Here is a 12,570-nt window from a genome sequence, read left to right on the forward strand (position 1 = left end):
GGTATTAATCTAGGCTGTAAACTTTCCCTGAACCGAACCCTGCAAAAACGGTTCGGTTTGGGATTTTGGGCTACTCTAACCGGAAGCGAGCCTATGTGTGTTTATTTTTGGATCGCACCTCTTAAGCATATAGCCGCATAGGAACAATTTTTCTTAAATTTTTGTTTTAAAAAACTCAATTTGTTTTTTGAGTTATCTCAACCAAACTTACAGAATATGCATTTAAGTTGATCCATATTTTTGAATTACAATTAAGTTTGCCGATTCATAGTAACACGATTTAACAGAATTCTTTTTGTATAAACTAAAGCAATTTTCATGAAGAACTTCAATGCCTAAATAAATATTATTTAAAAAAAAAATTTATTTCAACATAATTTTCATTCGTAAATTATTTAAAATATTTCGAAATTCTTAGCTTTTAAATATGTACTACCAAAGAAAAATATGTATAAAATGATTGAAACAGCTTTGATTAATTTTTTCCTTTTGATATTTATTCATTGTGTACTAATGTTGTAAACTTAGAACATAGACTTAAACTACAAATGATTAACATAGACGTGTTGCGTTTTATTTCTATGGAGCCGAAGCTGCAGCTGTTTGAGTACATGTAATTCTGATTCAGATGGTATCATAGATAAAACACTCCATAACTAAGGGACTAACTTAAGAATAAGGTGGATAATCAAATTAACAGCTGCCCAGGGTTATATCATAAGTCTTAAGGAACGAACATATCTGTATTTGTGATGACCAGCGGGAGAGTGGATGAAAAAAAGGCATGGCAGAGATTATGAGAGAATCCGACTCTCTCACTCTCTCTCTCTGGTTGCCACTTATTAAAATGGGGGCACATTCGCGTACATAAATAAGTTACACATACAGTAAAAAGTATTGGAGACTTGAAAATAAAACACGTATGATTTTATATATACGATCTATTCCCACGTCTTGGGCTGACTGAATACACCATAACGCTCATGGGCATCGACACCGCGTACGGCAAAGAAATAACGTTGATTCTCTTGGAACTGATTCAGAGTAACGGCCATGGGCAGAAGCATGGCCTTCACATCGCCCACATGACGCCATGAATCGGTGGTTGGTTCATTGATTGTCTCCTGGTAGGCATAGATCTGATACATCACGCACTCGGCGAACCTTGAGCCCGTGTCCTCCAGCGTCCACGAGATGACAATGCCCGAATCATGCAAACTGATTCGTATAACGGGTCGCGACGGCGGCAACTTCCAGTCCGGATGGAAGGTTTGCGCGGGCGCCAACGGCAACGGTGCTGGATGCGAGTAACGCAAGCGACTCAAACTCGGCGGCGTATTCTCCGATCTTATCTGCATCGTCACATTGGCTCCCATCGAATTGCGTTGCCCTGCAAATGAAATGAAGATTAGTCAACCATACTTTAGTCCTTAATCTGATATCTGCTTAAAAATATTGAAAACTTCCTCACTGATGGGAACTTTTTTAAAAATCGACGTTTTCGTTAAAAATTAAATTTTTTTTTCTATCTGAACCTATTGTTCGTAATGTGCAGAATCTATCTTTCCTCAAAAAAATGTTATACGAGAAATATTGAGGCTTGAATATGCTTTCGTAAAAATACTTTACCTCGGAAAATTCGATATGAAACTTGTATTGCTGCAGTTAAATGTATATACAAATGGCAATTCAAATGTGCAAATTTCGGATCCTAGAAATCGAACTGCATCTTCACTAATTTTTTGTTACAGCGATGGCTTCAAACAAAATTTGTTATTTAAGTGTTTGACCAAGCCTGGCATTTTTAAGCAAAGAGGACATTATTCTAAGGTGTCTTCAGCAAAATTTCTGGGAATGTTTCTGGTTACAAGTTTTGTGATGCAGTCCATTCACGAAAATGGGGCTTTTGGGCCCCACATCCTTTTAAGATTTTGCATATTTTGCTCGCAATTTCGATTAGAACTTTTTTAACCCACTTACAGCTCGAATTTTTCAAAAAGCCAACTAAGAATAAGCTACAGTGAAAATTTCAGCCTTCTAGCTCTTACCGTTCAGTCATACTAATACTCCTACTACAATTCGCTTTCTGATCTTACCTTAAGAAGACACTTTAAACATCTGATTGCTTTGTTTTAACTTGTGTCTTGGTCACACTGTTCACATACTAAAACTACGCAGCCCAAAAAGTTACATACTCTGCCATAAAAATTATTATATTAGGGTGCATCGATTTTTTTCACAAAAAATGTTAATCCAAATTCGTAATCTGCGGTCAATTTTAAGATATTTTCACCAAGAAACCAGAGTTTCAGAGAAATCAATTCCTAGTCCCCGCTTTTTGAGTTGAAAAACGTTTTGTTTTTAGTCCTTCTATGTTTTAAGGACAATTAATCCTTTGATTCTATGAAATTTTGAAAGACCTGGTTCTGTGCCCAGTGGATTCAGGCTATAATTCTCTGAATGTTTACCTGCACCATTGTTGTTAACAATCTGTCGGGATGCGGCATTGGAACGCTGCACACTCATGGGCGACACACGCACCACACTGCCGGCGACTGGACGCGCATTGCCAGCACCACCTGGAGCACCACCGGATGACGACTGTTGCATGTTGCGCTTGACGCCCACGTTTGCATTATGACGCAGTCGTGCAGCTGCCTCCGTTGCGGCAGCGGCAGCTGCAGCGGCATCATCCTCATCGGTCAGATCTATGACAGCCTTCTCCTTGGGACGAGCAGGTGCCAAGTTGGGCTGACCGTAAGCAGCTCCACCAGCAGCCGCACCGCTGTCTGAGGCACTTGACATGGGCACGGAGACGGTGCCACCGCCAATGGGCATCTGACGTGCCTTGTTGTTGTTGTTGTTGTTGATGACATTGTTGGGCTGCTTGCCGGGACTGCGTCCAATGCGCACGCTGCAAGAGCAGAAGGAGGATTAAGAAGTTGTTTCGTGGGTGGACAGATTAAGGATTACTTACGGCATCGGTTGCTGCTGTTGCTGCAGCTTCTGCTGTTGCAACTGTTGCTGCTGCTGCTTCTGTGCCATGTAGGCGGCGCTCATGGGCTTCGCTGTCATGCCACGAGCACGCATTGCTGCCGCTGCTGCTGCTGCCGCCGCCGCTGCTGCTGTAGCCGGCGACATGGCGTTGCCCGTGTGCTTTGTGGCATAGACGCGGGAGTTGCCCGCCGGCGAGGTTTGCATGCGTTGCATGCCTCCCGAACCGGGGCTGCTTGGATGAGCATTGGGCAAGTTGTTGACTGGACGCTGAGGCGTCACCTTTTGCAGGCAACCTCGACGCGCTGTCGACGTGCCACTTGTCTGCACATAAGGCAAGGAGGAGCGCACCTGTTGCTGCTGTTGCATGCTGGAGTGTTGCATGCCTACGCTGGCACGTGGCATGCCTCGCATGGGCGAACGTTGCATGGGCCTTTGTGGCATGTTAGACAAGGACGCCGAGGAGGATGTGGATGGAGCTGCCGATGGAGCCGGAGCTGCCATACTGCCTGCAGTATGGAGGCCAGGCTGATTGCGCGGATCATCGCTGGGCTTCTTCATCAGGGTCATGCCCACCTGGAGGCCCACGGCGCGTGTTATGCGCACCGGAGCCGTAAAGTGTGAGTTCCTAGTCTCCAAATCCTTGAGCACACGCTTGTGCACAGTCTCCAGATCGAGAAACTGCTTGGATACCTCGGCAATCTTACGGCGATAGTTGGACAGCGTTGTCTCATACTTGTCCAGCTGTCGCCGGATGTCGGCAAACTCGCTCTTTACCAGCATGCTCTCGACGACCTTCTGTAGCACCAGTTCCTCCAGATCATGACGCGTCATCTTATCGAAGCTCTTGCGGAAACTCTTCACGAAATCCAGACGCAATGGCCTCACAACGCTCTGGAGTTCCGGGGCGGGTTTCAACTCAATTGGCGGCTCCTTGATCTTCATTTTGGCTGACTCATTGGGTTTCTCCGAATCCTCGGCGTTATCCTGGGCATCCAAGTCAATTTGTAGATTGCCATCGCTATTGGAGCTATTGGAGTCGGTGTCGTCGGTTTTGAGCCTTTTACTGGGAGTAGCATCCTTATCCGGGAGACTGCTATTCGAATGAAGACTATTGCGACGTTTGCTGCCTGTGGGTTGAGCATCATCGTCGGTGGTGTTGACGGAGGTGGAAGTGGTGGTAGAACTGCTGCTTGCCTCCGGCTTATCCTCGGTGCTCAGTCTTATGCGCTTCACAGCGGGCAAACCCGAATCCTGATCATCCTCAGCTTCATCGGTAGCCATTTCCACATCGCCTTGATTCACCTGGGTGTCAGCTTCTTCTTCTCCATCCCCATCCCCATCCCCCTCCCCGTCTCCATCGGCTTCCGCTTCCTGTTCAGCTTCAGCTTCAACTTCAGCTGCCGTCTCATCGCGACTTTTTTGTGTGGGCTGCAGTAGATTACTGGAATTACTGTCCTGATCCTCGACAGCACTCTCTTTCAGTTTCTCCTGCGCCTTTGGCTTCTCAAACTGATCGCAGGCATTGTCCGAGTTATCAGCCAATAAATTGGACTCAGATTTCTCACCCGGTTTGGCTTCCTCATTAGACGTCTTACTAGGTTCCTCGACGGATTTCTTCTCCGGTGGAGGCTCCTCCTCATCCTCGGACACAAGCACCACTTCATCATCCTTTTTGTCAGTCGCATCCTCGGTTGTCTTCGGCTCATTCTTGGCAGCTTCAGTTTTAGTCTCACTTTCCTTGGCTGTCTTTTCAATAGGCTCGAAAAATATGACTTCGTCATCAGATTCGGCATCCTTTGAGTCTGACTTTGTAGGAGATTTCGACTCTGAAGCCTTACACGACTCTGGTTTAGAACTCTTCTCTGCTATATGCTTATCGACAGTTCCATTTGATTTCAACATCTCAGTCGACTGGGGTCCTTCGGTTTCTGATTTGGCAATATCTTCGCTCTCTGCTTTGGCAATATCATCGATATTCTCCAGCTTGGCAATATCATCTACCTCCTCCAGCTTGGTATCCTCGCTTTCTGTCTCCAAGTCAACCTTCTTGGAACTGGAACTGGCCTCCATTAACATCTCATCTATGGCATCGTCTTTCAATTCTTGCGTTGCCGTGGTTTTATCCTTTTCAACTTCTTTGTCTTCAACTTTCTCTTCCGTTGTTTGCTCAACTGCCTCGGAGTCTTCTTTGACTGCACTCTCCTTCTCTGAATCCTCAGTGGATTCTTTAAGCGGCTCATCAAATGAGTCCAGATCAATTATCGCTGGATCTGTTTTTCTCTTATTACCACTAACATTTTCTTCATTGCTGTCATCAGAGGTTATGTCTTCAAGACCATTTTTGGTCTCCTTCTTTGGAGTCGATTCTCCCAGCGATTTGATTTTGGGGTCTATCAATGCATCAAACTCATCCGAGCTCGAAATGGTTTCCAATGCATCCAAAAATTCGTCATCATTTGAGGCGTTCAAATCTGGTGTTGTTGTTTTATCGCTTTTTTTGGAAGCGGCAGTCTTTTTTGTGTTGGAATCTTCAGGATTCTTAACTGATTTCAATCCATTATTTTTTTCCTTTGTATCCACTATCTCTTCATTCGCCTCTTTGTCGTCCTCAGGTTCGGATATATTTTGTTTATTATCTGTCTCTTCCAAAATTGTGTTCTCTTCTTCAATTTTCTCTTTAGACTTTTCTGTATCCACGTTGTTATCGGTTTGCGCCTCCTTTTGCTCTTCTTCCGCGTCGATTACTTCAGCTTCAGTGTTATCGACAGCAGGTTTGCTTTCATCGGAGTTATCGATATCATCTGCAGGTTTCTCACTGTCAATGTCTTCTATAGTTGCGGAGTTTTCTCCGTTCTCCTCATCAGCAGTCTCTTTAGGATCACAATCCACGATCGAACTTATTTTATCCAAGAGAGCGTCTAAATCGCTGCCAGCATCACGTTCCTTGCTGAGACCCGAAGTGACAACTTTGTCAGCTCGATTATTATCAATACTATCGGTAGACGGTGTCATCCCTAGCTCAGTATCCAAGTCATCGGCTTCTAATCCGTTATGCATTTCCTCATCAATGGTTGACTTGCGACTTCCCACACTCGATGCAATATCTAAAAAAAAGTTTTTCGTCAGATCTGTCTACCGATTAATATTTAATGGTATTATACCAGGAGGGGTTAGTTTGTCAACTTCGTCGTCGAGTTCCGCTGCGATGCTTCTCATTATCTCATCTTCTGTTGGCATCTCCTTTAAGTCAACTTTTTGTGTTACTTCCATCATTATGAGCGTTGATATTTTAATTTTCCTCACTTCGAACACATTGAACTGAAATTAAATGAATTTAAAAAAATTTTCATCAATTTTTAGACAAAAATGCTTAACCGAAAATGTGGCAGCCCTATGAATAAACACTGTCTTGGGGTTAACGAAGTGAGAAGTTGAGTTTACCCTTGCGATTCGCTACGAAAGGCTCTTTCTTTTTTCCTTCTTCTGCTTTTCTCTTACTTTTTTCCTTCTTCTTCTTCTCTTTTACTTTTTTTCTTCTTCTTCCTTCGTAACCTAACTTTGAACTAAAAAAAAAAAAAATAATAATCCACGTGGAAGCCTAAGCCCAAAAAAAAAGTTTCGCTTTTTAAAAACCCATTAAATTTAATAATTATTACCAAGACTCTCCTCTTTAAAAATGGATGCAGAGCTAAAAGCTTTCTACTAAAAGCTTCACGACAGCTTTTGCTTTGGTCTCTTGGACATTAATGAAAGTGTATAGAAATTAAATTTTAGAAAACTAAGTTACTAATCTGGGTTGCATTTTGAAAGCCCCTCTCTTCCCCACCCCCACCACAATCCATGTTAAGCTTTTAAATTTGAGCAATTTAAGATATATATAAAAAAAATTTAAGGTTAGTTTAGGGGTAGGGGGTATAATGCTACCCATGAAGTTTTTTTGAAAGTTTCATCCAAAAACCTCGAATAATCGGAAATATTTGACAACGACAATGAGTTTTCGCCTTACGCTATTTTAATTTTGATTTCGTTTTCGGTATGTATCTAGTATTGTGCCTACCTAACCGGTGTGCTTGACGCTTCTACCAGACGGTCGGATGTTCGGTCGCTTCGTCGGTAGCTCGTTCGTTCGGTCGTACGCAACAGCAACAACAACAACAACGGTCGCTACAGCAAGATGACTGCAGCAGAAAAGCAAACACAAAGCGAACAGACAAGAGAAATAAGCGTGCATACAGCAGGAATGTGTGATAAACAACTGGAGCCAAGCAAACTGGAAAAGTCTGCAGAGATATTCTATATAAAGAGGGATATAGGTTTTTCTGAAGAATCGGCTGTTTTATTTTTAACAAATGTGAGGTTAAGTTGAAGCGGCTACCCTACAATTTTATATAAGTTGAAAAATAAAGAGATACAGCTTATATACAAACCTTAAACGCAGTTTAATTATTTTTCTAGAATTTAATTGTTTAAGTACTCTATTGAATTTCAGTACACTCAAAAAAATCAAAACATTCAACTAGATTTCTTGGCGAGTTCAAGGCAACACTAAAACGTTGCTCCGAAGTGAACGCGAAACGCGAACGCAAAAACCAGCTGACAGCGCGAGAGAGAGAGCGACTGAAGAGCGAGAAACCGCGCGAGAGAGAGCGGAAAAGAGAGAGAGGAAGCGGTAGCTGGTTGACTGGGCGGGTGAGGGTGTGTCAAATTGGGTTGATAACACTCGATTAGATTTTAGTTTTGGAAATTGTTAATAATACTTTCACATCTTGGAAGTGTCAACAACTTTGTACCCCTAGCTGTATGTTGCATGACGTCATCATTTATGGCAAACAAATGTTAGAAATGCGTTAAAGATATTGGCCTGCTTTACGATATGGAATTATTTTTTAAATAATTCAGAGATACAGTCAAGCATTGAAACAATCTGGCAGCACTGTCAGTGCAGTACCCAAGAGGTTTCGGGTCGGTACAGGGGCAGGGACAGGGTTGAAACACACATGGCAGTTGCTGTAGCAGGGGATCTTCGACTACACTGCGTAGTTTCTCGACTTGAGATTAACAAAAAAAGAAACAAAACGAACCCAAACTAAAAGTAAAGTTGCCATCAATTGGTATTTAACAATTGAGCAACTCTGCGCGCTGTGCGAGCAAAACAAGCTATACAGCAGCATTGCGAGCGAAAGTGAGATGACTCTATGAGACGCAACGATTGCCAAGGGGGAAAACAAGGGGGGGATATATATTTGACTATTTGACTATAATTTTATTCGAAGAAATTTAAGAAAATATATTATGAAAATACAGCCAACTAAGGCAAGCGGTAGATAAAAGCAATTAAAAAATGCAGGCAACGTGGCTTGAAATAATAGTCAGAGAGCGAGACAGAGAGAGAGAGAGAGAGAGGGGGCAGAAAGCGGGAAGGGGGGTCAATAAAAAGAGGGGAAGGTCTAAGATCCGCAAGTGGAGGGCGATTTGTAAGTTTGCCTAGGACTTTTGGCAGGATACCGGTTTAGCATCAGGTCGTAGCTTAGAGAACCAAAGGGAGAGAGAGGAAGAGAGAGTAAGTAGTCAGACAGAGAGAGGGAGAGCAATGAGGTAAATATATGCAAGCACATACAAAACATATAGATTATATATATATTATATATGCACATATAGATTATACATATATGTAAGCATAAAAATTATAAAAAAAAAGTTTTACCATACCGAGCGACAAAAGTCGTTGGTCGTGGTCCAACAACGAGGTGTACCGAATGAAAAGCAACAACTAAAACAGACGCAAAACACAAAATTGAGGCGTCGGCAGCCATATGTACATATTTGCTGGTCAAAGTTGTATTATTATGAGATGTATCGGGAAAAAACAGGTCGTGCTTGAGATTGAATTTCGAAATATCAAGATATAGAACTGTCAATCATGATATTTCAATTCGGTTAAACTTGACTCTCCCCGCTCTCCCTCTTAGTCTATCTTTCTCTCTCTTTCTATCTTACTCTCTTGCCACCCACTTTATATTTAATGTATGCTCTTCACATATAGAACAAACATTCATTATATAAAAACATTTTTTTCCGACAAATGTCAACTGCATAGACAGATACGTTGACCTATGCCAAAAAAATATGTTTAGACCTGTTTTTGGGAGTTATATGCCTATTATAGCTGTTTCGCTCTCGCACACACACACACACGCATACCTCTGCGTTTGCTTGTTATACGTGTATGTATAACAAGGTTTGTATGTGTATATATATTTTTTGCAGCGCATTCACATTCTTTTTAGGTTACGTATCGATTTTGATGTAAAGTGAGGTTAGATTGAAAAACATCTATAAATCGGGAAATATTACGGATTTGTAGGTCTAGTATATTTTCATAGCCTCTATATAATGGGTTTCGCTAACGATCTCAGACATCGGCAGCGAGCATATCATGTGCAGACAATTGCAACAACGAAGTAAAAGCAAACGGGGCAACAATTTACTTTTTTTTCGATTGTACATTTTAATGCGTTTAGGGCTGCCAAGTGCTCAAAAGGCATGATGTTTGATTAAGGTTATAGAATATCTGTGCATATATGCAGGTAGATACTTAAACATAATTATCGTCCACATGCTATATATAATAGGGTTGCCATTGCCATTAAAAGTCACATGGACATATCATCATTTCAAGCAATGTTTCAACAGTCAAGGTCAAATTTGTAGATCTCAAAAATAAACTTTTGTTTTTTAATATAAAAAAAAAGTTTCGTTGATTTTATATTTGGACAGCTGCATTACAATCGCCTGACAACCCTAAAAACAAAAACAACCGTCTAATGGGTTTCTTTATGTGTACATATATATATAGCTGAAATAAAAAACTAATGTCATTACGATAAAATATGTCTATAATTTTAATTATGTCAAATTATATTTTAGTTACAATCTATAAGCAATCATAATAGACCCAGTCACATTTTATCTACATCTAATTATTATCTATCTTATGTGCACTTACCAGCTTAAAAGTTTTTAGATTTCTGTATTATTTCGAGTTGAAAGTCTACAATATTCAATTTATAACATGCTATATTTTTATTTTATTGAATATTAACGATTTAAACGGTTTTAAGTCGTTTTGTTTACACCGTTCTGAGCAGTGCCGCCCTGAACAACTGGAATACCAAACACAGACTAAAATCTCAACATACAACAACAATTGTGACGTCCCATGAACCAGTTTCACTGTTGCTAGTTCCAATGCATCAAAACTAGTTCGCTGTCGAACGAGCTGCGGTCAAGACACAAGAACATTTGTTAATTACAGGTATGGAAAAACAATACACAGTTTAACTCCAAACGATATAACAGAGCAAAATAAGGGATATGAATAGAAAGCACCTTATTGAATAAATAAATCAGTTATTAAATAAAAAGTATTTGCATAAAAAATTCCTTTAATTAAGAAAAACGAACAATATTTATTATTAAATGACAAAAGTAGACTAACAAATATGTATAAAATAATTTGTATGTATTTACATTTAATTTTATAACTGTATTTTGAAGTAAAACTCGTCTCAACCTCATAAAATATGATAAGAGTTACATTTTGCAGTACTGCACCACAGGCTCATGGCGTACACCAGCCCTGAAACCAGCTCAAATGTGAGCTGAGCGAACCAACGAAATAAAACAAAACAAAAACATCTGTGTTGATTGTAGGTTAGTTTTGTTTTATAATAAATGCACTAAACAGACTCATCAATCAAAATGAGCAATTTAGTGAATTTTGCTCTCAGGCACGGTGCTAACTTCCTTAAGAGACATACGCTACAAAGTCTACGTTGCACAGTGCCAGTGATAACACACAAATTGCCGGCTCTTGTTGCTCCTCCAATTCGAGCGAACTCCACACGAGCTGCCTTCGATGCGAGCACAAATGTGTCCAAGGATGTTGTGCTCTTCAAATATGAGAACCCTCGATTCTATAAGATGCTGAACTTTTTTGGAATCTGTCAGTTTGTGTTCTGGACATATTTATCTCATTTCGCCTTTACGACGCTTAAGGATGCGCCGGTTGAGGAGTTGCCGGGTGAGGAGCTGAAATGGTATCAGCGCATAAATCTGGGCGAGAACAAGTACAAGAATGGCATTACATTCTGCTGTTTTATGATAGGTAAGTTGACTTTAACCTGCACCAGGAATAACATAAAATTGGTCATATCCCTTTGAAAATCCCAGATCTCATATATTATAAATTGTGTGCAATACTTGTTAGGGTAACTAAAGGTCTGGTTACTGGATCTCTCACAGTCGAGTAACCTTTACCTTACAAAGTTCTTCTCATTTTTAATTGGTAACATGTATATTTTCTAGGCTATGGCATTTTGTTTGCCGTTTGGATGTTTACACTGAGATCCGTGCGCTTCCTCATCCTGCGCAAGGGAGGACAAAGCGTGTCCTTTGTCACCTACGGTCCATTTAACCGCAACCGCATCATAACAGTGCCACTCAAATGCATCTCAGCCGAAGAGTCCCGAGAAATGGCCCGTGTTCAGCTGCCCATTAAAGTGAAGGATAAGGTGCTGTTCTATGTGTTGGATATGCGAGGCGAGTTCCGTAATCCACAGTTGTTTGATTATACCGCAGGATTAAAACGACGCATCTGATTGTTTTTTTTTATGTTTCTTATTATTTGTAAATAAAGTTTTAAGCTAATTTAAACTACAGCTCTGGCTTAATAGATGGGCTCTGGCTTCTGGGTGAGCATCAGTCCAAAGCGCTTCTTAATGGTGATGCGCTGGCGAGAGTATTTATCCTCCGGTGAGAATCGCGCTGGATGTGCGGACAAGGTGGGATGTCCGTCCTCAGTGCGTTTCTGCAAGAATCCCAAATCAATGAGCTGCACTCCTAATATATGCATATTGCACATTAACTTACCTTCAGAGTATAAACGCGCTCGCCGTTTTCGTTAATTGTGTACATAAGATACATTTTGAATGAAATATATTAAAATGTGCGTCTTTTCTCACAGTAAATATAAAAAACACGTGTGGGATGCGTTAGGGATGTCGAAATATCTTCGATATATCGATAAATTTTTTCGTGATGATATATTTTTGGGCGATATTTTTTTCTGGGGAAAGTATAAATATCGATATAATTATTTGATATTATTGTTCGAAATTTTTTGCTGTTGCCGCCAATTTTTTTTTCTCTTGAAACATGAAAACAATATTATACTTTGGCAAAATGGAAACCACTGCATCCAAGCGCAAGCCGTGCAACAAAATATGAAAATTAGTGGAAAAACAACTAATTTTTATTGAAAACACGGCAAATTTTAAGTCGCGCAGAGATTTTTATATCATATATTTTTTAGTCAAAAATATCAAAATTTTTGATATTGATAGTTTTAAAAATATCAACATTCCAACTTATCTTAGTTCTTGCTAGTTCTTGCTATTTTCAGAGTTCGTTTGCTATAAAAATTTTTAAATTGTCATCAGCTGGAAATCTGGCCATTTTAATATATTTTCAGCTAAGTTTTGCTTTTAATATTTTCAGTTAAACTGTGCAAAA

The 12,570-nt window shown here is 40.5% G+C and overlaps 3 protein-coding genes across 3 annotated transcripts; 1 reads left to right on the top strand and 2 right to left on the bottom strand.

The window, feature by feature from the left end:
• Positions 1-475: 475 nt before the first annotated feature.
• Positions 476-10,198, bottom strand: LOC117785310 (activating transcription factor 7-interacting protein 1). Its single transcript, XM_034623254.1, has 5 exons — positions 10,004-10,198; positions 6,159-6,315; positions 2,978-6,101; positions 2,469-2,914; positions 476-1,390 (listed from the first exon to the last, which is right to left on the bottom strand). Exons 2-5 carry the CDS (start codon positions 6,268-6,270, stop codon positions 942-944), a joined length of 4,131 nt encoding a protein of 1,376 aa, XP_034479145.1. The 5' UTR covers positions 6,271-6,315; positions 10,004-10,198; the 3' UTR covers positions 476-941.
• Positions 10,199-10,688: 490 nt separating this feature from the next.
• LOC117785314 (transmembrane protein 223) lies at positions 10,689-11,717 on the top strand. The gene is made up of 2 exons (XM_034623258.1): positions 10,689-11,164; positions 11,365-11,717. The coding sequence occupies exons 1-2, from the start codon at positions 10,759-10,761 to the stop codon at positions 11,655-11,657; spliced, it is 699 nt and encodes a 232-aa protein (XP_034479149.1). The 5' UTR covers positions 10,689-10,758; the 3' UTR covers positions 11,658-11,717.
• LOC117785317 (H/ACA ribonucleoprotein complex subunit 3) lies at positions 11,663-12,063 on the bottom strand. Its single transcript, XM_034623266.1, has 2 exons — positions 11,929-12,063; positions 11,663-11,866 (listed from the first exon to the last, which is right to left on the bottom strand). The coding sequence occupies exons 1-2, from the start codon at positions 11,980-11,982 to the stop codon at positions 11,726-11,728; spliced, it is 195 nt and encodes a 64-aa protein (XP_034479157.1). The 5' UTR covers positions 11,983-12,063; the 3' UTR covers positions 11,663-11,725.
• Between the last annotated feature and the right edge of the window lie 507 nt (positions 12,064-12,570).

The sequence above is a fragment of the Drosophila innubila genome, assembly GCF_004354385.1.
Source record: "Drosophila innubila isolate TH190305 chromosome 2R unlocalized genomic scaffold, UK_Dinn_1.0 1_C_2R, whole genome shotgun sequence".
Taxonomy (NCBI): domain Eukaryota; kingdom Metazoa; phylum Arthropoda; class Insecta; order Diptera; family Drosophilidae; genus Drosophila; species Drosophila innubila.

Bases quoted from the DNA above. Each gene is read 5' to 3' on its own strand.
- LOC117785310 (XM_034623254.1), bottom strand. From the start codon at position 6,270: ATGATGGAAGTAACACAAAAAGTTGACTTAAAGGAGATGCCAACAGAA. The intron at 6,102-6,158 runs GTATAATACCAT...ACTTTTTTTTAG, and splicing joins TGACAAACTAACCCCTCCTG to ATATTGCATCGAGTGTGGGA. The intron at 2,915-2,977 runs GTAAGTAATCCT...CTGCTCTTGCAG, and splicing joins CAACAGCAGCAACCGATGCC to CGTGCGCATTGGACGCAGTC.
- LOC117785314 (XM_034623258.1), top strand. From the start codon at position 10,759: ATGAGCAATTTAGTGAATTTTGCTCTCAGGCACGGTGCTAACTTCCTT. The intron at 11,165-11,364 runs GTAAGTTGACTT...TATATTTTCTAG, and splicing joins ATTCTGCTGTTTTATGATAG to GCTATGGCATTTTGTTTGCC.
- LOC117785317 (XM_034623266.1), bottom strand. From the start codon at position 11,982: ATGTATCTTATGTACACAATTAACGAAAACGGCGAGCGCGTTTATACT. The intron at 11,867-11,928 runs GTAAGTTAATGT...GGATTCTTGCAG, and splicing joins AGCGCGTTTATACTCTGAAG to AAACGCACTGAGGACGGACA.